Source organism: Eptesicus fuscus, chromosome 13, assembly GCF_027574615.1.
Source record: "Eptesicus fuscus isolate TK198812 chromosome 13, DD_ASM_mEF_20220401, whole genome shotgun sequence".
Taxonomy (NCBI): Eukaryota; Metazoa; Chordata; class Mammalia; order Chiroptera; family Vespertilionidae; genus Eptesicus; species Eptesicus fuscus.
In genome coordinates this window covers 59,368,992-59,395,186 of record NC_072485.1, presented here as the reverse complement: position 1 = coordinate 59,395,186, position 26,195 = coordinate 59,368,992, and the positions used below count along the sequence as shown (strand labels likewise).

Genomic DNA, 26,195 nt, shown 5'->3' with positions numbered 1-26,195 from the left:
TACTGTGTAGATTTCAGGTTAATGTTATGGTGAAAAGCACAAGTGTTTTGTCTCATGCTTCTTGGGTCAGAAAGCATTTTGTTTCTTTCTCTTTGAAAAATTAAAATAGTTAATCTTCAGTTTGGTCTAATCCTTAAGTGTGTCTTTTTCGAATGCCCATCCAGAGTTAAAAAGAAATTAAGCAGAACCACTTTAATGGTATGTGGTTCTTACCCCTCCTCCTCCCCATATTATCCTTCTGCTAATCTTGCCTTTTGTGCCAAAAAGTAAAGACAGACTTGAAAATAAATAGCTCATAGTGATCATAAGGGAAACAATATGAAGTGCCAGGACTAGCAGATTTTGTTATCACTCACACTGAGCAATGGCTGCTGGTTCTAAAGTTTGCTTTTAAAAACACAATATATAGCAATACATAATAAATTTTGTGGGGACCATTTCAAGGTTCCAGGTCCCAGAAATGAATCACCCACAGTTATGTATTAAAGGAAGATATTAATTGCATGAAGCTGGTGCAAAGTCCCTTTAATCTTTGTCTTCATTTTGAAAGTTTCTTTCTGTTTAAGATAATAATGAAAGAAAACACAACTTCTTGAAGCAATGTAATTTTCTTTGGAACATTTAGATTTGAAATGGAATTATATATTAGCTGAAATTTTTGTCTTTCTGGGCAGTCTCTCACCCCACTCTCACCTACTGTCAACTTCATCATATAATTTTTAAAGAACCTAGAGGTCTGGAACAGAGTATAAAATGTGGAATTCAAAGCTCACTTATTCGAATGTTCTGCTCAACACAAAAATTTCTTCTAAATTACCCCTGGGGTATTCACCAGTGTTTGCTTTCTAAAAAAAGGAAAATATCTATGCAGGAACAACTGTTGACATATGTATGTATGTATTTAAGCATAGTTAGTATATAATATGTTTCAGGAATAGGATATAGTGATTTATATACCTTAGGATTTGATCACCACATTAAGTCTAGTAATCATGTCATCATGCAAAGTTTTATATATATATATATATATATATATATATATATATATATATATATATGGAATCTGGGGGAAAGTAGGGATATTTAAGTAAACATTTACTTCATTTTGAATGAGCAAATTTACCATTCCAGAATTCACATATCTCAGATAGCATATGGTCAACTATGGCATTACTGCCATTATTAATGCAATAAAAATGCTGTTTAATATGTTTTCAGGCAAACTCCAGGAAACTGGGAATATGCCTCAATATAAATGCACCCTATAAATTCCTTTTAAACAACACAAGAAACAAAGAGTGAGGGGATAACTTGGAAAAACTACTGATTTGACTATGAACATATGGACTGTTATGACTGCATCTATGGAGAAAAATGAACTAGAAGCTAAGAGAGAAAATATAAAGCTCCTAGACACAGAACCTACCAACCATTACAAAAACCTGAAACCCAGAATCAAGCAGAAGACAAGGACAAAATGAAGTTTCCAAGAAAGTTCCTGAGGCCCTTAAACAGGCCAACTTCTTGAACTCTCTAAAAATTAATGTATTCTGTCAAAGATTCTCAATTAAGATATCTGCTTGCATGAAGCTTATGAGACATTTGAATCACAGATGGGCAACCATGGTCCAATTCCTCTGTCTTCAAACCTCAGAGTGCTGGTAGGACAACCCCACTAAGCTGGTTTACTGCAACGTATTGAACCAGTCTTAGCAGAAATTCACATTAAATCAGGTCCCCGAGATGACGAATTCCATTTCTCCCACAGACCGTGCGGAGGCTCAGAATTCAGACTCATCTGGAATGCAGAGTGAAGAGGCATTAAAACAAAGAATAATTAAAAAAAAAAAAAAACTTCACAGAGTTCTCCACCTCTGCATCGCATTAGCCTGCAAAAGGATGCTCCTACACACTGCAAGGGCACACAGAGGGGACGTGACAATCACAGGGAGGGAGACCAATTCCAACTGACCTTTTTGCTGTTTAAAGGATTGAATGGAGCCTGAATGATGGACCATTTTCACTCTGTGCGTCCCCGCCGGGTTAGGAAGCAGTCCGAGAGGGAGGCTGGGGAACAGTCGCCAGACTTTGAGAGCGACTCCTTGGCTGCACGAAATACCGGAGCCCGCGCGAGCGCGCTGCAAGCCCACACTTGCTTTAGGGAGCGCATCACTCCCCAGGCTGCATGCCCAGCGTTGTCAAGGCAACGTAGGAGGGCGGGCCAGCGTCCGGCTCCCCTTAGTGGCTACTTGCGGAATAACCCCGCATCCCCTGCCTCTAGTGCCGCAGTGTGGGTGGGAGTCGCGCGGGGTTTGCTGGGACAGGCAGGGGAGGACCTTTTTTAGTGACTATAACTAGGTCCCAGCAAAACTCCAGAGCTGCTGGTCATTACCTCTTTTTCAAGTTTTGAGGCTGGTTAATATCCGGACACAAGCATTGATTTTCTAAAAGTTGGTCCGTAAACACTGGGACTTATGGAAGGGCAAAGTTGGGCTCTTTGAGAGGAATGCAAACGCTGATGCAGAAACGTGTTTTTCATCTTTCCATCTTAAACTTCCATATGGATAGCCTCCATTTATCCAGAAGAATGGGTTTGTTAGATAAGCAATGTTAACGTTTAGCACATTACACTGGAGTTCTCTGCTTGTGCTGCATCTGTAGAGACCTTGAATCATATATGATAGTGACATTGGACCATTTATTCCAGATGCTGGGGGTGGGGGTGGGGGACATGCTCTCCATTATACTTTATTTAATCTTCACAGAAGTTCTATAAAGTAGATAGGATATTATTATTCTAATATTATAAAATAAATAAGGCCCAGTGCAACCAAGACTTCTCAAGATCACATAAACCAACATGTAATTTGAAAGAGAAGGCACCTGATACCCAGAGAGAAGGCCAAAGCCCAGTAGCTAATATAGGATTGGGAGTCAACTCAACATGTTTTCAGTATGGTCTCTTTTCCTCTTATCACTGGCTGCCTTATTCAAACCTCGTAAGTTCCCCCTAAAAGATGGAACATTACTACTGAACAGACACATAGCAAAAGAATATAGTTTCTTGAATTTCAAATGTTTGTGAGATCAACTCAGACCCAGGTGAAGGATCCAAATAAAGGCAGATGAAAAAGAGAAAGAAGCAGAGATTCAAAATTTTCAGAACCTGACATAGGCTAATCTATGGGATGGTCTTTTATTTTACCTGTGGGCAGCAAAAGGAATATGGCTTTGAAAGAGCAGATGTTCCATATTTATATGGCTGCATAACAAACCACCATGAAACTAGAAGCTCAAATCTACAGTTTATAATCTCTCATGATATTCTATACATTGACTAGGCTCAGTCTGGTGGTTGTGATTTAGAGTCTTTCTTGAATTTTCTGTGTAAACAATTCCACTCTCAGTGGGAAGTGTAGCGGAGAATGTGCAGCCTTCTTTAATGAAGGATACTGGTCCTTTCAGAAGGAAAATACTGAACAGTCAAGTCAGTAAGAGCTCAGTATGTAGGCACTGAAGAAGTACTTGGTTATGAAAAATGAACTCCTTGTGAGTTTATCTGAAACTGAAGATCTAGAACAAACCTCAGAGACTTTACAGATATTTTAGAGCAGAGGGCACTGAAATCCAGAGCAATAACTAACTTTCCTGGGGGACTTTTTGTAGTTTTGTTAATTTGCAATTAATAAAATTCTAATACAACTCAACAACTCATTGGATTCTAGTACAACCCAATCCTCATAGGGGAGGGTTAAATTTGATTATGTATTTAAGGAGTAGTTCATAGCAGAAAACTAATGCCCAATAAATGTTAGATATTATACTTATAACCAATGAGGATCTTATCTTTTTTTAAACCCTGTTAAATCAGAGGGATTAGAATAAATACTTTTGAAACATGAACATTAATTACATTCTTGATCAGGAGGAACAGGGGAAAGAATCTACTCGACACTCCCAAGCAGAGGTACCATCTTCAGTTTTCTAGAACCTCTTATTTCTGGGGATGTCTGATTATCTCCATCCATCTTCCTTACCCATAACCCAGCAGGAGGCAAAGCTGTGTGAGCCGGAGCTAGAAATGAGTTAAGAATTTGAACCACTTTAAAAATTAATTCCCTCTCCCAAAGAAAAGTAGTTTTGCATTATTTCTAACATGATTGCCCCCTACCCTTTGCACTTATGATTACATCATCTTCCCATAAAGTTTATTAATGTTAACTAGAAACATTTTAGGCTCGGCTGACAGATTGCTAGCAGGGGATTCAAGGAACATCTTTACTTGTTTTAAAATAAGTGTTTTAGGGAAGGTTGCTAGAGGAACAGCTTTATGAGGGACCTCAGAATTTCAAGCACCATCTGCTTTATAGGAAAGACAAATGCAAAGATTAGGAAAAGTTGTGTATGTGTGTGTAAACAGACATAGTGTATGTTTTGGAGTGGGAGTGCAGAAAGAGAGATTTGAGCAAAGACCTTCCTGAAAATCAAATCCTCCTCTGATCTGATAAAAGGAAATATTTGTATACTGACATCTCCATTGTAGAAAGATTAGGAATGAATGTTAAATAGCCTCATTATGAAAGGCTAACCTGATTGTTGGGTTCATTTTCTTACTATTTTTGGTTTCAAACATCTTCAAATATTAGTGAGAAAATGATAAGTATTGATTTTATATTCACTATGTACATATCTTTAAATGCCCTCCATAACTATGTTTCTACAATTCCGATTTTGCTTTTCTTTTTCAGTTTTGAACCCTGGCTTTTTATTTCCTTGTTGAAGTTTCTGGTGCATTCGCCCTCCCACAGCTCAACACCTGCCTCCTGTCCTCCTAAGTAATTAATTATCAGGCTCCATGCTAACTTCTGTTTCCAAAAGAGGTAAGGACTCTGTTCTTTACATCACTAGGAGGCTTCTTATTTCTTTAATAGGTGTAAAGATGGAGTTGAATCCTATATAATAAAACCCTAATATGCAAATAGACCCAACGGTGGAATGACGGGTCACTATGATGCACACTGATGACCAGGGGTAGATGCTCAACACAGGAGCACCACTCAGCCAGAAGCCAGGCTCATGGCTGGCGAGCACATTGCTAAGGACTTCTTGGGGGATGTCCACCTGCCGGCTTAGGCCTGCTCTAGCAGGCAGACATCCCCCGAGGGGTCCAGGACTGCGAGAGGGCACAGGCCCTGCTGGGGTCTCCCCCCTCCCCCCCCCGCCCCGTGCACGAATGTCGTGTACTGGGCCTCTAGTATAGTCAATAATAATGTGATACTTTGCATGGTGACATTACTGGACTTAGTGTAGTGACATTACTGGACACATTGTAAAGTATATAAATGTCAAATCACTATGTTGTACACCTATAATTAACATATTGTATACCAAATATAATTACATAAAAAATAATATTTTAAATGAATTCTGATATATGACCCACAGCTCAGGCAATTGTGAGCTTCCCTGTATTGATTTCTATCATAGGTACCCAGTGAATTCTGTCAGAACCACTTTGTATCTTGAATCTCTGACTTAGTTGAAATTGCCAGGTCTGCTTCTCATTGCCTTAGTGGAGGCAGAAATAGAGATAGAAATTCTCTTTGCAGTTATTCCCTTTTTAGAATCCAGTTATGTAAGGTATTAATGGGTGAAGTGAAATAGCCAAGTCATGTTGGCAATGGGTTTATCTGTGAAGAGTAAGGAACAGGGGAGAGAGAAATATCACTGGGAGATATTATTAAGGGAAACTATGGTTTCCTGAAAGGATATTAAGTGTAGAGTATCTATTTCTTCAGAGATTAGTATAGTTCCTGCCACACAAGCTTAATAAATGCTTACTATTGAATAAGTAATTAAGGGAATGAAGTTAAAATTTTTAAAATGACTTCCACAGAAATGCTTATTTAGTGCCCTGAGCAGTTGTCTTCTTTCTTCTGTCAAGTCAAGAAACATACATTTTATATGCTTAACATTTATTTATATTTTATATATTTATATTAATGTATTGAGCACTTTCTTGGTTTTAGTTGTTATCCATACCATATTAAAGACACATACAAGCTCTGGAAACAAGTAACAACAACAGAACCCACACACATGCTGTGCTAAATGGGAGGGTGGAGTACACTTTAACCATTGCTTCCTAAGAAGTCTGTTTCCTGGCCACGTGTGACAGTACAAGTACAGAATTAAGCAGATTAGTCCCACTGGTATCCAGACTGTATGTTCAGAGAAGCCTTCAGCAATAACATTCCTGATGGCTATAAGACTTAGAGAAAGCAATGGAGTGAAACAGCAGCCTGTACCTTCTTTGAATCCAGCCTGATGTGGTATTACTACATAGTATTTTGAATAGACAGGAACACAAAATGATTTGCTTAAGAAGACACCATCAAGAGAAGACAGATGTGTGGGACAAAGTAGGTGATGATGGATTAAACAACAGCTTATATCAGGCGTCCTCAAACTACGGCCCGAGGGCCACATGCGGGTGTTTTTGCCGTTTTTTTTTTTTTTTTTTTACTTCAAAATAAGATATGTGCAGTGTGCATAGGAATTTGTTAATCGTTTTTTTTTTTTTTTTTTTTTTTTTTTTTAACTATAGTCCGGCCCTCCAACGGTCTGAGGGACAGTGAACTGGCCCCCTGTTTAAAAAGTTCGAGGACCCCTGGCTTATATCTTATGTTCCTGCTAAAAACTTACAATTAGTTCTTCAAGTTGCTTTAGATAAAGTCCATCTTATTGTTCTACCAGTCAGGGAGCTGCATCTCAGCATTTTTCAATCTTGTTTCTAGGACTACAAATTCTTCTGATCCTGCAATGTTTTTCTTCCTCAGAGGCCTCTCTGCCTTTGCTGCTGCTTTTTCTTCCACTTGGAATCCTCATGCTAAAACCTTTATTATTCTCATAATTTTTTCTCAACCCATATTCATCCTTCAAGGCTCCATAGCAATGCCATTTCCAGGATGAAGCCTTCCTTTATCCACACCCACCCATTGTAAAGTCAGTTAGATGGTGATTTATCCTCCTCTAATAACCATGGGCTATAAATAACCACATTTCATGGCATTTTTACCATAATTCTCCCAATGCCTTATACATAAAGGGGGGGGGAGTCGGTTTAAAGTTGTCCATATGGAAAGTAATATGATAATTAATAAATAATAATGCAAGGATACATTAAAAAATGTAAAACTACTTTTGTCTCCCCATATATAAGCTTTTGAAAGTAGTTTCATAGTTTTCTCCTACTTCAGAAGAAATACTTTAAGGAAGACTGTGTTGACTCATTTTTCTATTTCTCACAGTTCCCAAAAGATGGTTTGACACAGAAAAGCTAATTAAATACACATTTACTGAGTAAATGGTTTTCCGTGATTCTCAATTACTATTTTTTATTTGTCAAAGGAGTTTAATAATAAGACTTTCAAATATAAGTCCAGTATGTTAATTGCCTTTCAAGGTTTATATGTAATACTGTGGCTTTCCATTGTTTTGTGAGTTTATTTCTTCCAGGTAGATAATTTCATAAAAATTGGTTTTGCCATGATTTTTTGAAAATCTAAGAATGTAATGATTATTGATTCATTTTCTATGTCTGCTCAGGTAGGAGTCTGGGAAGTAAGCACTTAAACTGATACTCTGGTCATACCAACCACTGTACTACATGTAGGTGAACTGCCATGCTTTTGAGCAAAGCTGATACTCAGCTGGTGCTCTGGGTGGGTGCTACTAGTTGTTTAAGGCCAGTGTCTTCTGACACCTGACGCCTCTGGCTGAATGGTCTAGGACTGTGATGTATTGATTGTTTGGGTGTTTGCCAACAGGAAGGTGGAGATGAAGGTAGCTTTTGTAGTAACCTAGTTACTTTTCAGAGATAATATATTCGTGACTCCTGGGAAGCAGGAGTGACTGGCTGTGAATACATTGGAGTATCTACTTGAACATAACCAGTCCAACTGGAGCAAGGTCTGAGTTTGTTGTCTTGTCATTCTTCCAAAGAGATTAACAATGTAATGCTTAGCAATGCTTTAAAAAGAAAGCGTGCATGGATTTTGTTTACTGGAATAAAGGTTCCTTATGCATTGTTTATTAATAAAAGCAGACTGCAAAAATATTTCAGTGTGAGATCAATTTTTGCAAAACATTATATAGCATAGATATATCTATAATGATAAAACTCAAAATATAGCTAAGTGTGCATGGAGGAGATATTGACTTTTTTTTCATTTTGCTTACCAACATTTTAACCTTATTCTGCATTCATTCCTAAAGGGACCTTATATTCTAGGTTGTTTTTCTTTTGTCACAGTGTAATTGATAGCCTGGAACTTTAAAAAGTGGCCTGGTTTAGCCTCACCACAGTGGCTCAGTGGTTGAGTGTCCACCCATGAACCAGGAGGTCATGGTTTGATTCCAGTCAGGGTACATGCCTGAGTTGTGGCTCCAGCCCTAGTAGAAGGCATGCAGGAGGCAGCTGATCAATTATTCTCACTCATCATTGATATTTCTCTCCCTCTCCCATCCTCTCTGAATTAAAAGCAAAACAACAACAAAAATCAACCACCATATTGTTTTTAAAAAGTGTACTGGTTTGGACAGGAAGTTATGTGATCAAATATGTATTACTTATGTTAGAAAAAATAAATGTAAAAATCAAAGTGAAAAATAATAACTGCATACGAAATATGTCAATATGACATTTTAATAAATTGATAGCTCAGACTTAAAAATGAAAAAACATCAGCACTTTGCCATGAAGGCTTCCTTTTTAACCCAGCAGGGAATGCAAAAGGAAGACATTGCTTTGGAAGTCTAGAGCATACAAACTTAGGCCAGCGTGTAAACTGGCATGCTGTCAACCATGGATTCAATGGTCCTTAAGGTCTGTTCCCCCCTCATGTTTTAGGATTCTTGTCTGCTGGAAGAGAATTTCACATACACTCACTTCATAAATATAATCCTTATGGGTGATTTGACAAGGGTTATTACTATCTCTACTGAAGGAAAATAGTGGAAACAGTACAGAAAATCTCCTTAATTCAATCTACAAAGAGAAGCTTTGTGGGAATCTGAACTTGAGTAGAGTCTGAAATTAGATGCTATAATATTAAAGAGAAAAAAGTTTGCCAAAACAGAAGTTACAGGAGGAAATCATTATTGAATTAATGATTTAACTAATGAGACAGCATTACTTTTACTTTAAAAATCAATTTTGGCATCTTGAAATGATTTATGGATCAATAACCAATCTGTCAATTATAGGCTTTGTATTCATTAAAGTAAATCTAAAAAATCTAGGCAAGTCTCATTGAATAATTGAAAAACTTTCAGCAAATCAACTTTATATCATACTGGGTGGAGCAAAGGTAGGTATACAGTTGTGAGTACACAAAACACAGGGTTTATTCTTCTATTATTAATTTTTGTATTATTTTCATATGAACTATAAACTTACTTTTGACCCACCCTTTATAATGTTCTTCTTCCTCCCCTCATAGAATTTCTACAAGTAGTAGAATAAAACTACACGTTTTACTTTCTGTACATTTAACAAATATATACTTGAAATCTATGTGCCAAATTCAGTCAGGATATATATTTTTAGTCCTTGCAAGCTTTATACCAGAAGAAACAGTACATCTTTGTAATTACTTAATAATAGAAAGCAAATGGTTATATAAGCCCAGTTCTAAGTCTTCTAATTTTGGGGTATTTTACTGTAAAACAATGGTTGGACATTTGGAAAAAAATTTAGAGTGTTACATTATGCTATAAAAACAAGATTTGCATGTGGTCCTTTTCAGGCAATTTTGCCTGTTAACTATAGTGATTATACTTCCCAATTCCCAAATTAGATTTTGTAGCTTGGGAGTCAGTAAAATATTGGCTAACGAAAACAGAAAAGATATTGACATCAGATTTTTTAATATGCAATGCTGGAATCTAGAATATCCTTTTCATATTGAAGAAAGTGATTTCATTCCAGAACCACATACCTACACATTTTATAATTTATTCTAAAGTATAGGAAGACATCTGAGGATCTGCAATAATTTGAGGAATATATAACTTATATAATCTGTATTATTAAACTTTTAAGAAAAGATTCAACTAAAAAAAGATGAATCAGGAGAGTGAGAACTCAAGATAAAATAAAAAGAGTAAAATATCTATCTATATAAAACTCTAATATGCAAATAGACCGAACGATGGAACAACCGAACAACTGAACAATTCATCACTATGATGTGCACTGACCACCAGGGAGTGCATGTGAAACATGGTGGGCAGTGGTCATGGTGGGATGGTAGAGGTGAGCGGGGGTGCCAGACCAAGGCGGGGCACTGGTTGCTGTCATTGGGGCAAGCCTCTGATGGTTACTAAAAATTTTTGCTCCCCTGCGCTTTGGTCCTGCCCAGCACTCGCACCTGCTGCCAGCACCCGGTGCTGGCCCTGGCCCTGATCGCCCCTGAGGGCTTCTCCACTTACCCCTGTTCCTGAGGGGCGATTGGGATAGCAGATGCCACTCACACCCGCTGCTCGCACCCGCTGACAGCGTTGGCCCCGCTGCTGGCGCCAGACCCAATCGCTCTGCACTGTAAGCCAGCGCCATCAGCACGTGGGAGTGGTGGTGGTTGGAGTGGGGTTGCTGGCAGACTGAGGACCTGGGGCTGTGGTGGGTGGGACCAGGCAGGGGCACGGAGGAAGGGCCGAAACCTACCCTTGTGCCCACCACAGCCTCGCAGCCCACAGTTCCTTTCAAGGTACACGAATTCGTGCATTAGACCCCTAGTAGTAGTATAAAATGTTTATCTATTTGATTACATTCAAGTGGATAATAATACACTTGAATACTTATTATAAGAACTATAAAAATATATTGAAAGAAAGGAAACACTATAAAATAAATTCTTATTATCAATTATTTCAACAAATCCAAGTACTTGGAAGTGGGGCAAGGGGTGGGGGATGGAGAAAAATGTTACAGGAGTATAATGAAGGCTCAAAGAATGAGAAAGGAAAAGTGGAAAACTAAAACAATCTTAAGACCTTCTTTTATTGGGGAGGAGGTAAAATAAGAGGCAAATATAAGCATGTACTTTAATAGACAAGACAATTTGTTTTAAAACATATGATTATGAGCACAAAGAAAAACTGAATGTAATATTAATGAATGGGAAAATAACTGTAATATATCCAAGGAGAAAATAAATGAAATATATTGCACCTTCATCAAACCAGGCAAAATAAGAAAAAGGAAAATGTATACTTAACAGTGAACATAAATAGTGGGTTCAAGAAATAGGTTCAAAGCAATATGGAATGAATAAAATCAAGTATGTCAACCAATATTTCAAATATAAAAGGAGTTTGTTTTTTTCTTCTTTCACTAAAAGACAGAGACTTACTAGTAAATGTGATTCAAATAAAAATGTGTACTTTATAATGAACAAAAATATTTAGGGCAAAGTAAAAAAGCATTGGTCAAAGTGGTTCCAGGTAAATGAAAATTAAAAAGTAAGCAAGTCTAACAATATTAATATAGTCAAGATGGAATGTCACATTAGAAGGATAAATATTAAAGAGGCACATTGGGTAAAGATAAGGGTGCAGTTTAAATAAGATATACAACAGCAATATATTTTATGCATCAAACCATATGGCTTTGAATACAAAGGTAAAATTATTAGATAATCAAGAAATTAATAGCCTTGCAATTGTAATGGAAGACAGTATATGTCTCTAAAATTTTAATATAATTGATTAAAGTAAACAAAAGTATAATAAAAGATCTACATAACTTACTGCAACCAATGAACTTAATTTAACAGAAGTTTATAAGTACATATATTAGCTTTGTATTTGTGTACATTTACTAACATTGAGCGTGTGCTTCATCATGTCTGTTTTGTGTTCACTTTGCTAGGCTACAACTATGTCTTCAGAATTTCCTTTCCTGTGTGGTTCCAGGTTAAAGCTGAAAAAAAAAGAAATTTGTGCAGGACAGGAATTCTGAGAAGCAGCAGCCAATGAACTCTGAAGGTCATTGTGTTTAGGAGCAATGACAGAACGACACAGAGGTGCCGGTGGATCTAAAGTAGCCCTTGTTCTTCCTGGTACCATGTCCAGCTGTTTTTTCCCATGGAAATGCCAGGCCACCAGCAGATATGGAGACAGTAGCATTCCCATAGGCTGCTCCACCAGGACTCCATCCTGGTCCCACTTCCAATTCCCTAACTAGCTCTGAAGTGTCTGCCACACCAGTGCTTCAGTAGGGCTGGTCAGTGCCTTCACCCTGATCCCCCAACATCTAATCTTGGACCATTATTCTCCAATAACTCCTATAATTGTGTAAGTTTTTATTCCTATAATAAATGCCTATTCCATAATATTTAATGAATTTCTCATTCTGCTTTCCTGACAGATGAAAAACAGCCAAAAAGAAGAAAAAATAAAATAAAAGCAAAAAGAGAGAGAGAAACATGTAGAGTATGTATAGACCATATTATCAGATCCTAATATAAAAGAATTACATTATTTAAAATGGGAAAGATATTTTCTCTGGTAATCAGGGATATATAAATCAAAATTACATGGCATGCAGTTAAGCTTTTCACACTAGCAAAAATGGAAAGAAGCCATGATATCTATTTTTATAGGGGATATTGGGAAAAGCCTTCTTTCATACATGGTTTTGGAACTGTGAAGCATTTAAGCTATTTTAACCAATAATTTAGCTCTTAGAAGTCTATCCAAACAACATAGTTATAAATAATGGCCTATATGTCAGGATGCATATTGCGTTATTGATCTTGGTATCAAAACACTAAAAACAAAACTTATACCCAGCAATATGGAAATTATGATTTATCCTACTATAAAGTCTGATTACTTGAACAGGAGGGAAAAATATAGAAAGCTACAGACTAAGTTGTTAACATGAGTGGGTGGGTTAACATGCTGGATAGAAGAGGAAATGAAGAGAAGAAATCACCTTCAGTCTGGTGATTGTTATGCATAGCATAATGCTCGGTCTTTGGTAAAAAAGAAAAAGACTATATATTCCAAAGCTAGCGTATTACCACATTTATGCATTTATAAAGTTATGTAGATGTATGGGTAAAACAAAATTAAACATTTAAAAAATTCTAATCTTGCCATAACTAATTTATCTACCCGATTTCTCTCTCGTCCCCAGTACATTTCCTCAGCTTGGTTTAGAATGTATTCCTTTACCTGCCTCACAAAAATAACCAAAGTACTTCTCTCCATTACCTCTTTTAGGAATGTTTTCCACCTGCTGTTCATCATCCAAGTCTTCTGAGGCCTAGGTATCCCCCACTTCTTCCCTGAATACACCCGCCCACACCAAATCTCTTCTGAGCTCCTTTATCCTTGCTAGATAATTCAGCACTTAATTACATAGAACTATGAGTTGTTATCTGATTATCATATGCCAGTTGGTCATGTCTCCCCAACTATTAGTCTTATTCTAAGTTTTATTTTCTTTTTCTAACAGATGCATCACCAAGTTGTACCTTCAGTCTGGTGACTGTTATGCATAGCATAATGCTCGGTCTTTGGTTTCCAAACAGGGAGACAGCTAAGAAAGTATGCAGCCTTCACCTCAGAAGATTTCAGTTAGAGTTTATGCTCTGTTACTTCCTAAGGGTGTGCCTGAATACATTTTATTCCTCTGAACCTTAGTTATAGGTCTCTGATATTTAATGCAATAATATTTTTAAATAGCCTGAGTTGTGAAAAGAGTGCTAATTTTAGAGTCACCCAATCTGGCCTTGAATGTGGATGGGGTTAAATCACCTAGCAATTAAAATACGTCTAATTATGATTTCTACAGTAGGAGGAAATTTTTTGTGTTACTAGTTTTTAGGATCAAGCCAATATCTATGAATGGTCAAGAGTTCTGTCTCTTCAGGAGACAGACCGGGTTGCAAATCCTGGTTCGGCCCCCTATGAGGGCAGAAGTAGCGAGACCACAGAGAAGTCACATCACATGTATAATCTTCATTCACTTTGCCTGTATATGATAGTAGTGCTGGCCTCATAGAGTTGCTGGGAGGAATCAATGAACCCACACAAAAAATCTTAACACAGTACTTGGCACATAAAATAATTCAGTAAATACAAGTTCCTCCTAATATTCTTACGGTCATAAATATTATCTAAGAGTTTGCTTTTATACCTGCGATTATTCATTAATTTACCATTTCTCCTTGCTAATTTCCATTTTGTAATATTACTTTTGGGTGTGTAGAAACTTCTGATAATTTCTCTATATACCACTTAATATAAGAAAGCCATTTATAGACAAACTGGTGAGTAACGTTAAATGGTAAAGAAAGAAGATAAGCAATCTCTATAGCAGAGAAAAGCTAGCCCACTGGTTGCCAGGAGGCATGGTGGATTTTACTTATATATGGTGAGAAACTGATTTTCAGAAATATGCCTTTGAAAGAAGGAAGCAAAAACTTTTTCAAAGGTCTGACTCCTGGTAACCAAGTTCAGAGGCTATATTAATAATCCTAATACAGTGTTGGAAAAAACAAATAACTCCATGCAGATGAGTGAAATTGGAGCCTTATCTTATACCACTCACAAAAATTAACTCAAAATGAATCAAGACTTAAATATAAGATTTGAAAGTGTACAACTACTAGAAGAAAACATAAAGAAAAAAGTCCTTCACATTGGTCTTGCAATGAGTTTTTTGGATAGGACAAAAAAATTGCAACAAGTGAACGCAACCCAAACAAAAATAAACAAGTGGAACTTCATCAAACTGAAAAGCTTCTGTTCAGAAAAGAAATCAGCAAAATAAAAAGACAACCTGCAGAAATTGGAGAAAATATTTTCAAACAACCTACTTAATAAGGGATTAACATAAAAATATATAAAATATATACAACTCAATAGCAAAAAAAAAACCAAAAAAAACAAACAAACAAGTAATGCAATTAAAATATGGACAAGCAACTGAATAAACAAGCCTTTCCAAAGGCTTACAAGTGGCCAACAGGTACATAAGAAGATGCTCAACATCACTAATCATCAGGGAAATGCAAATCAAAATCACAATGAGATATCACCTTACACCTGTCAGAATAGCTATTATTAAAAAGACAATACTTCTTACCATTTGTACCAACATGGATGGAACTGGAGAGCATTACAAACGAAATAAGCCAGTCAGAGAAAGATAAATATCACATGATCTCACTCACTTGTAGAATATAATGAACAACATAAACTGATGAACAAAAACAGTTCCAGAGACAGAGAAGCATCGATCAGACCATCAAACCTCAGAGGGAAGGTAGGGGAGGGTGGGGGTTAGGGGGAGAGATCAACCAAAGGACTTGTATGCATGCATATAAGCCTATTCAATGGACACAGACACCAGGCGGGTGAGGGCATGAGTGTGGGGGGGTGTTGGGGGGCAATGGGAGGATAAGGACACATATGTAATACCTTAATCAATAAAGAAAAAAAAGACAATAGAGAAAAGTGTTGGAGACTAGAGAAAAGAAAACCCTTGTGAGCTGTTGGTGGGAATGTAAATTGGCACAATTACTATTAGCGAAAGTATGGAGGTTCCTAATTTTTTTTTTAAATAGTAGAAATACCATATGATCCAGCAATCCCACTTTTGGGTATATATCCAAATGAAATAAAAAACAGACTATCAGAGAGACACTTGCTCCCTGTGTTCATTGCAGCATTATTCAAAATAGCCAAGACATGGAAACACTTAAGCTAACGAGTGGATGAAGGGATAAAGAAAGTAATGTGTACAATATAATGTTATTCAATTTCAAAAAAGAAGAAAACCCTGCCCTTTGTGACAACATGGATGGACCTTGAGGGCATTATGCTAAGTGAAATGAGTCAGAGAGAGAAATACAAGTTCTTTATATGTCTTATAAAGAGATATAAATAACTTGTATGTGTAATCTACAAAAATCAAACTTATATGTGTAATCTACAAAAATCAAACTCAGGAGAAACAGGGTAAAATAATGGTACCAGGAACTGCTGGTAGTGGTGGTGGGAAATGGAGAGAGGCTGGTCATAGGGTACAAACTTCCAACTATAAGATGAATAGGGGCCTAATGTACAGTATGTTGGCTATAATGAAAAAAACTGTTTTATATGCTTGAAAGTTGTTAAGAGAGTAAATCTTAAAAGTCATCATCACTAAAAAAGCTAATTATGTGAGGGGATGGAGGTGTTAACCAACTTTATTATAAAACCTTATTGAATACATATGTGTATTATATGTCATGTTATACATATGTAGTAGATCATCACATTGTATACCTTAAACTTACATATATGTCAATAATATCTCAATAAACCTGTAATAAAAATAATACCAATAAAATGCTGATAAAATTATGATTATGTTAGGGAAAAAAGTACTGCTTTGAGGACTAGCAGTCATAGCACATAGTCAGCACACACATTCTACAAAACACACACTTCCACACCACATGCACTGGAAAATAGATTCTGTAAAGTCTAAATCCAAGGAAAGGTAATGATTTGAAAGATTAATAGCATTAGGCTATGATGGCTCAATGTACTCGTCTCAATTTGGTGTTGGGACAGGGGGATCTCTTGGGCCAGAGTTAATTCTTCCATGAACAGTTCTCTAACAAGTATTGCCAATGTTTGCTTCTCTGTTTTATGTTCTCTTGCTTGAACTATCTACCTTCTGAATGATTTAATCTCTGTTTACTCTTAAAATGTAATTATTAGCCAATAACCAATTATTTGGTTAACCAATAGCCTTATTCTCTTGATGACTGGACCTCAAAAAGTAGTTGATTGGTAAGTATATTTTGGATTTATCTGATTTTGTCTATTGTGCCGGCTTATTATTATTATTATTATTATTTGTATGTGTGTTTACTAAATTTTACTTATTTATTTTTTAAATATATTTTATTGATTTTTTACAGAGAGGAAGGGAGAAGGATAGAGAGCTAGATACATCGATGAGAGAGAAACATTGATCAGCTGCCTCCTGCACACCTCCTACTGGGGATGTGCCCGCAACCAAGGTACATGCCCTTGGCTGGGATCGAACCTGGGACCCTTGAGTCCACAGGCCGATGCTCTATCCACTGAGCCAAACTGGTTATGGCTGTTTACTAAATTTTAAAGGCTTTTAGGGCATTTTTCTCTTTTATATATACACTAGAGGCCTGTTGCATGAAGATTCGTGCTATAGGCCTTCCCTTCCCTGGCTGTGGCACTGGTTTTCCTCTGGTACCTGGGACCCAGGCCTTCACTCTGGCCGCAGCAGAGAAGCCAAGCCTCCTCAGTCTTCAGTCTTTAGTCTTCAGTCTTTGCTCAGGCTGGAGTCTTCAGTCTTCGCTCTGCGCCTGCGTATGCAAATCAACCCACCATCTTTGTTGAGTTAAAATGCATACTAACTCCTGATTGGCTGGTGGATGTCATGGAGGTACAGTCAATTGGCATATTTCTCTTTTATTAGTGTAGATATGTGTGTATTCATATCTATATAAGTTAACTAGTTACTAAATAAAATTTATATTAAATATCTTATATGAAAAGTTATAGAAAAATGTATATTAAACCTACCAGACCTGAGGCCCTGAACCTAACTGTCCCCTATACCTGGACTCCTGAGCATTAAAGAGAAAAAATCAACATGATATAGAAAAATGTTAGTTACATGCAAAGAAGTGGTTAGAATAAAATGGAACCTGGAGACATTGTAGAAAATAGGTCTAGGCAAAGTATCAAAAATTAGGTACAGCAGTATAGCGGCAGATTCGGAAATTACCGAAAAATCAGTACAGCGGTCTGGTAGGGTTAAATGATTTTCACAGTGGTCTTTTGCTGATTAATTTATTAATACTTACTATGAGATATAAGTTATTATCTTTTAATGTAAATACATTTCTTAAAACAAGTGGTGCAAAGGTTTTTGTATGTAAGCTCTTATATTAGACATTTGTAAGTCAAAGCAATTTCACTAGAAGCTTAGGATGAAATGAAATAAATTACAGATGTGAATGTGCTCTGCAAACTGCATGGTGAACTGCATTGATAATTAATAATATGATACTGAAAATTTGTGTTAAATTTTCACAGCCCACAAAGACTCTGAAGTTGCTAATTCATTATACTGAAGAGCAAAGTTGGCAGGATTGCCTGAAACTCCATCCTCACCTTCATTATATATGCCATTGGCAGCCCACACACTCTTCTCAAGCCCATGATGAGATGAGTACTTTTGCAGGCCTGTGAGAGGGAACAAAAGAACATTTGCTTAGAAACTCAGTAGACCAGAAAGAAAGATAGCCGAAAATTATTAAAAAGAGTTTTTCATGTTGACTATCACTGCTGTAAAACTGCCATGTGGTATAGATCAAATTAGTTATGAAAAAGTATGTAGGAGGACATAACTTTCAGCTAATTGCATTAGAAACTAAGCAGGTGGGTAGGCTCTATTTGCTGTTATGCAAGCTGATTTCTGTCATCTTTGAAAGAGCTTAGAATGGTTAGATTTTCTAATTACACTTTCCCAAGGTGAGTAACATGGTCTTTTAATATCCTGCCCACCCAACCTTAAAAGCTGTATCTGACAATCGTAAGTAGAAAATTATGAAAAAGTCATAGATAGATCCTCATAGATCATCCAGGAATTCCTAATGTTAAGTGGAAGCTCCAATTAAGGTTGTGGCAGTAGGAAGTAAAATATATAAGTAACATTACAAAAGAAACACCAGGATTCTACAGTTGGCTGAAGAGTATAGAAAGAGGAGAGATAGAAATTTTGTTTTTTTAAATTGTAGTTTGTGCTAATTTTGCAAACACTGGGAGACCTGAACATGACAAACGTTTTCCATTTAACAAGTCAGCTGAAAATTCAGGCTGGTGTGAGGTACCATAGGCTGTTTCAGACATAACTTTGGGTTAAGTTTGGAGCAATTCAGTACATGTTATAATTTACATAAATAACCATTCTGTAATTTGTAATCTATCAGGAGCCTGAGAGAGAGAGGTAGGAGTGGGAGACATAATTGAGATGTTGTTCACACAGAGGTCAGGACTTAACCTATATAAGGAGTAGGCTCTTGGAAGAGAAGGATAGGAAGAAAAAAGTACAGGAGGTCAAGACAGATGCTTAGCCAATATTTTCAGCTGGTTGGCAGAAGGAAACCAGTGAGGAAGTGAAGAGCCTTAAGTGAAGTGTTTTTTTTGGGAAAAACAACTATGATAGTTTCAGCAAAAACTATATTCTAAATGTAGTTTTCCACTACGTATCACTTTCAAAATGCTAGTCGGTGTCAGGATATGTATCTGGCCAAATGTTTCATATCGTGTATGAAAAACAGTTATAAAAAGTTCAATAAAGAATTTTGAAAGAAGATAATTACATTTGACTAGTTCATCCTCAGAAACACAAAAGTGAATTGAAATATTTCACTAAAATTTTTGTTTTTAAGTAAAAGTCTCTCCAGACTACTTGTTAAATATTAGATATTAAATTAGCTATTGATGGGAAACCCCTTTTACAAGCTTCATGAGTAAGGCAAAATTTGTTTGTAGTCTGACTCCGTGGAAGAACTTACATTAGTCTTATTAAATCCCTTAAATAAACTGGCCAATATGGACACCAAAATCATCGGAGCTACTTATAATCTTGAAAGAGGTGGGGGAAGAGAGGACAGCCAGTGCCAGAAGTTGTTTATTTTAAAATGCTGAGACTATTCAATGATGCTTGCAACCACTAACTGATTCAAGGTATGATGATTTCTAAACTTGACTGAATCTAAATCACATACTATCAATGCTGAGACACAACATAATTTACAATTATTTTCTTGATTAGGATCAAAGTTGTGTGGAATATTGTTATTTTTGGGGTTATTTATTTATTTATTTATGCTTGTTTTTTCTTTTCAAAGAAATAATGAAGCAGTTCAGAATGATACTGAGTCCAGACCAACCAACTGGATAACCTTGGGAAGTTCACTCTTCCTTAATTTCTCTTTCTGTATCTGAGGGGATTGAACTGAGTGATCTAAACTCCCTTTCCTCTTTAAAATATTAAGTTTCCCACTTACTTAACTGGAGTTATAATAATTTTCTTATCAACCTGGTGTAACCTGACCGTTCACAGAGTTGTAACATAGATATGGATATGGGTATGATATCTGCAATGTAGTGTGGTATGGCATTAAATGTAAGCATTAGTTTTGAGTGAAATAGATTTTTTAGAAAAGTTACTTTATGGGAGGTTTAAAGGAAAATGTGATATGAGCCATGTGGGAAATAAACAGAACACTTTATAAAATATAAGAAGGCAAGAGTTCTGCTTCTAGGCGGAAAAGCTTTTAGTAGATGGGGAGAGAAGAGTAGATGGCTGTTTAGCTCAAAGACGGTAGTGTATGTGTGTGTGTATTTGCTATTGTGAAATAGTATATAGAAATGTGAACACAACATATAAACACAGAGGCTTTTAAGCACTTATGAAACAAATACTCAGAAGTGAGTATTTTGTTGTTGATTGGACCACAATAGCAACTCTGTTCATAGCAACACAAGGTCACAGCAAGTACTCAAAATGTCAGTACAAACCAGGGTACATCACCAGGCTGAGAGAAAGAGACAACCACAGGATTTCACTTTGATGGGGCCAAATAAGAGTGTTTCTGAGCATATTCTGTGACTATAATCCAGTAAAATTAGAAATTAATTATAAAAGTTCCTAAAAAGCTAATCTTAACAATTGAATGAAGGAGTAAATCAAAACACCATTACAGATGACAGTCATTTCTTAGGAAGGTCAGACAATAAGAGTGGTCAACTGAGCCATGCTAGCTCTAATTTAAATAAAAACACAATTTACTTTACTTTTATTTCTCATCCAGCCTGGATGCTACCATTCTAAAAATATTCAAACCACTGATTAAGGCCATTTTATTATGTACTAGGTTAAAAAACTATAGGCCCAGAAAGCCCAGTTACTTAACCAAGGTTACAAGGCTATGAATGACAGAGGGCAAGGATCCATGACTGTTAAAGTTCCAAATGGAAATTAGAAAGCTAATCACAGGGGTAATTCTGGATTTTCTATTGGGTTGCTTTATCTTATGAAACTTAACATTATGAAGAGGTAATTAAGTAGTGCCATTTTCCTAACAATGATATAAGGTATATGATGCAAGGATTAGTTACTTTTGCTCAGACAAGCTCTTGAGTATATATGAAAAGACAGGTTTGGCACCTACCTGGAATTAGCACAAAACTTTTTAAACACACCTGTTCTGCAGAAGACTATCACCATGAAAGCTCCCAGCTGGTTGTTCTTGTATGACTGCCAAAACCTGAACAAGTAACACCCCCTGGTCCTATAATAACGTAAGGCAGAGTCTGATTTGTGAGCTGACTCTAAAGAGAACAAATAAGGTAAAGTGTAACCAGAAAATTCCATGGATAGAACTGTACAAATCTTGCGCACTATGGACCAATCTCTCTCCTCTGGGCTTTAGCTTCCCTATGTGCAGTGAGGGGAAGGGGTTGATTGTTAAAATCACTTTCAATCCTTCCTATATAATAAAGATGTAATATGCAAATGGTCGTTACGCCATAAAGCGTAACGGACAACTACATAACAACCGGATCACGGATCAGCAGGAGGGTGGGGCAGTGAGCTACAAGCAGGTGGCAGAGAGCTGTAGGAGGGGGCAGGGCAGCAAGCTATGAGGGGGATGCAGGGGGGCAGCTACAGGAGGGCAGGGCAGTGGGCGGAGAGCTACTGGAGGGCGGCAGCGAGCTATTGCCGAGCTACTGGCACACGGATTCGTGTGCAGGGCTACTAGTTTGTATATACTTGGTTAAGTTAATTGAGTGTGCAGTTTTTGTTCATGTTTTTTTTTTTGTGTTTTTAAAATCAGGATCAATGTTGTGAGAGGAAATAGCCAAAAAAAGGAAAATACTAGCAATTGCATCATGACATTGAATCAAGCTTTTGAATTCTTATTTTCCAAAATACCATATCTGATAGAACTGTAACATGACCATAAGTATTATTAAAAATTCTTTTGAATAGAATGGGGGAGATGCAAAATATTACTTTTAAATATGAGGTGTGTGTGTGTGTGTGTGTGTGTGTGTGTGTGTATCACACTTACTTCATGCATATATACCTGGGCACTTAAACTACATCTGGAGGTAAAATCATGTCAAAATGGGAACTGATCTCCTTCAAATTCATAACAATAACCTCAAGTGGTACTTAATGTGGCCTAACAGTCAAAATATATTTCCCTAATTACCTTATTTTCCCAGTCTCCAAAAAAACTATTTCATATTTTATTCCCTCACTTCAAACTCTGTCTTCTAACACCTCCTCTCCAATCCTCACTTTGAGTTGATGATTTGGCTTCCTATTTCACTCAGAAGATTAAAGCAATCTGAAGAAAACTTCCGCAGCTCCCACCCACCTACCAGCATCTGAACTCCTATATTCTGACTTCATTGTCTGATACTCAGATAGACTAACTGCACTTCCAACTAAGGCCATCTCCTCTACTTATGCAGTAGTTACCATCCTCTCAGCTAACTTGGGACAGCAGCCCACTAATTTCCCCATGCTCTCTCCTTACAGAATCAAACCCAGATTCTGCTGCTCCCTCTCACCAACATGCAAGCCTGCTGTTTCAGTTCCTGAAAACACCACCCAAGATAAAAAAGCAACCTCTCTTGATTGTAGTTCTCCTGGTGGCTTCTCCTCAATTTGTGTGTTCTCATTTGCTCCAAAATTCCACAAAAGCAGGGTCAATAGTCACTATTTCTAATTCCTCTTCTTAAATCTTCTACAATATATATATTTTTTGTTTTGTAACTCCACTAAAACTACTCCCCAACAACCACTTCAATGTCGAAGTCAATGGTCAATTCTTAGCCTCCAGCTCATTTATATATTTAGGGCATGTGACATAATTTATTGTGCCTTTCTAGTGGATACACTTTTCTCACTTGGCTTCCTGAGTCACATGTTCCCTTGGCTCTTTTCCCACCCCACTGCATGCTCCTTCTCAGGTTCCTGTGTGCATTCCTCTCATCTCTTGACATGTTAACTCTGGAAAGGCCCATGGATCAATCTTTGTGCCCTTCTCTTCTCTATCTTTATTTCCTATCCTTAGTGATCTCATCCTCTTTCATATTTTTATTTTTTAAAATATATATTTTTATTGATTTGAGAGAGGAAAGGAGAGAGAGAGAGAGAGATAGAAACATCAATGATGAGAGGAATCATTGATTGGCTGCCTCCTGCACGCTCCCTACTGGGGATTGAGCCTGCAACCCCTGGCATGTGCCCTTGACTGGAATCAAACCTGGGACCCCTTGGTCTGCAGGCTGATGCTCTATCCACTGAGCCAAACCAGCCAGGGCCTCTCTCATATTTTTAAATATTACATATACATCTATATCTCCTAAATGCACACCTCTAGTCCAGATATCTCTCCCTAGCTACAGGCATACGTCACATGTCTGCCTTCTTCACATTCCATTGGATCTGAAAGAACCATGTTCAAACTCACCATTTCCAAATGAACTTCTGATATTGCTCCCAGACCATATTCTCCCACGGTTTTCCCATCTCAGTTGAAAGTAAGTTTGGGGTTGACAGTGAATAGACATGAGACAGATGAATCTAAAATGAAATCCAGCTAATATGACTCCTCTGCTTGAAACCCTTCACTCAATGTAACTCCCACTTCACTCAGAGTAAAAGTCCAAATCCTTGAAATTATTATATGACAACAATCACTACCAAGCCTGAAATAACCTTGCATGGCATTGCAGATATAAAAACACATCTGTTTCAGGGAACAATTTTTCCATAGCTTCCAGTTTCCATGTGTAAAGATTTCAGTAGAGTACACTTCTGACCTCTCATCTCTTGGGAAAATTTTAATTTATCTGAGTTATGTGATTTGAAAGTTTGGGAGAAAAGGGAACTAGTAGTGCTTGCTTCAGTAATTTCTTCTTATTCATTTTAGTCCATTCCCCTCTCTCTTGGCACCACTTTTATTGACACTATGGGGGTTGCCTGAGATTCCTAGCTATTGATGGCTAGGTGTCAGATTCAGGAGAGGAAATTGGGCAAGCTCATTTGGCCACACATCAAAGTCCCAGTCTTCTGGCTTTCATCAATTATACAACTGACCTTTAGATATCCATCTGTCGGTCTCTAGGTCTCTATTTCTCAATTGTTTCAGAATTCAGACAGGGAAGACAAAGGTGATATCCATGAAGTCCAATAAATGCCAACATGTTCAAGGATTGAGAAACTAGTTTCTAAGCTTCCCATTGTTGCACGTATAGTTTGAGGGCAAGAGGGTTTTAGTGGAAAAATGGAGGTCTAGTGTCAGTCTTGGCTTGTAATGTCAGACGTGTTACTTGCTATATTACCCTGAGTCCAGTAATTCATGTATCTCAGCCTCTTTTTCATGAGTTACACAATGAATAATGAGTCCTTTGTTGCATTGTTGTGAAGTTAAAAAATATAGAATCAATTTAATAAATGATTGAAATAAAGCTAGAAATAATTTCTTACCAGTGTATATGAGAAAGTTGTCTATGACAATCAAAATAATTGAGTGGTAGCAGCATTTTGGGGAAAATGATCAGTCTTTTATTTTGAAGGGAATGAAAAATAAATTTTCTTCTTGCTAAACTGAAGTTGACTAGTGGAAGAAAAAAAGGCATCACAAATATACAATAGCTGATGGATGTGGGTGGAATAATCTTGATTTATCCATCCCACTGCCTGTATTCTTCATAATTACAAGTTGTAAAGGTTTATGCGAGAATATTGTTGATCATTATTGGACATCAAACCAGTAAGTATTTGTTTGTGTTAGAACAGTGACACTCCCTGGTTATTCCTGATATTGACAGAAATACTCACTACTAAAAAAAAAAATATCCTTTTTATAAAGCAAAATTTAAAATGTTTCTGATAAATGTAGCAAGGTATAAAGGTAATACCCAAGGGCATCTAAAGGTAACAAAAGGAAATACTTAAATACTACGGGGTAAGAAGGAATTCATATGTGGAAGAGTTGAATAATGATGGATACTAGTATTTGTCTAGAAGAAAGAACGTAAGCATCCAATGATTGCTAACTTTAATTTATAGGAAGCAATCTCATTAATTAACTCCTAAAATATAACTTGTAAATATGTGAACCAATACAATTTTTAGAGTTATTCAATATGGAGTGAGCCACCTTGTTTGTGTCTTCCTATCTCTAGAGCTCCCCAAATATATTTTGGACAGTCATGAATTATAGTAGCCCAAGAGAGGGTTCATTATAACATTAGTAGGTCTGTTCCAGCTCCCAGTTCTTCATACTCAAGGGCTCAGAGCAAACCCATATTCATGTACCTTGGAAGCTAATAATATTTTTTCATAATGAAATATGACTCCTTTGTTTGTATGTAAATTATAAAAAATAAAAATTGTTATAGCCCTATTCATTTTGAAAATAGGGGTGCTTGTCAAATCAACATCTTTGCTATCATTCATCAATAATTGCTCACTATAGCTCGGCAGCTGTGGCTCAGTGGTTGAGCATCAAACTATGAACCAAGTGGTCACAGTTTGATTCCCAGTCAGGGCACATGCCCAGTTGCAGGCTCCATCCCCAGCAGGGGGTGTGCAGGAGGCAGCTGATCAATGATTCTCTCTCATCATTGATGTTTCTATCTTTTCCTCTCCTTTCCTCTCTGAAATCAATAAAAAAATATTTTAAAAAATATTTGCTCACTGCAGTGAAATGTAATAGAAGCATCTACAACTTCTCACCTATGTGATTTTTCTATCACCTAACACAGAGAATAGCAAGAATGACTGACCCCTCAATAGCAAGAATGACCGACCCCTCTTCTTCCTCTAACCTTTAACATCGGCAAATCTTCATGTCTCAGGGTAAAACTAACCTCAGGCTTAAGAAGGAATTCCATCTGTGTGAGTAACTGGGAAGATTGTATCATGTCAGCACATTTACTTTTGCTCTCCCTTGTAGATTGGTAAAAGACAGATGTGATTTAAATTTCAATGACTTTAATATGTTGCTTAATATTAGCCACCCGTCAAAGCATTAAAAGGAGGGACA

The 26,195-nt window shown here is 37.0% G+C and overlaps 1 protein-coding gene across 1 annotated transcript in view; it reads right to left on the bottom strand.

The window, feature by feature from the left end:
* The window catches only part of ANO3 (anoctamin 3), a 279,163-nt gene that overhangs the window by 207,044 nt on the left and 45,924 nt on the right, over positions 1-26,195 (bottom strand). Inside the window, exon 2 of the mRNA XM_054725150.1 lies at positions 18,229-18,300. Within this exon, the coding sequence (XP_054581125.1) occupies positions 18,229-18,300 (72 nt within the window). The remainder of the gene's footprint in view (positions 1-18,228; positions 18,301-26,195) is intronic.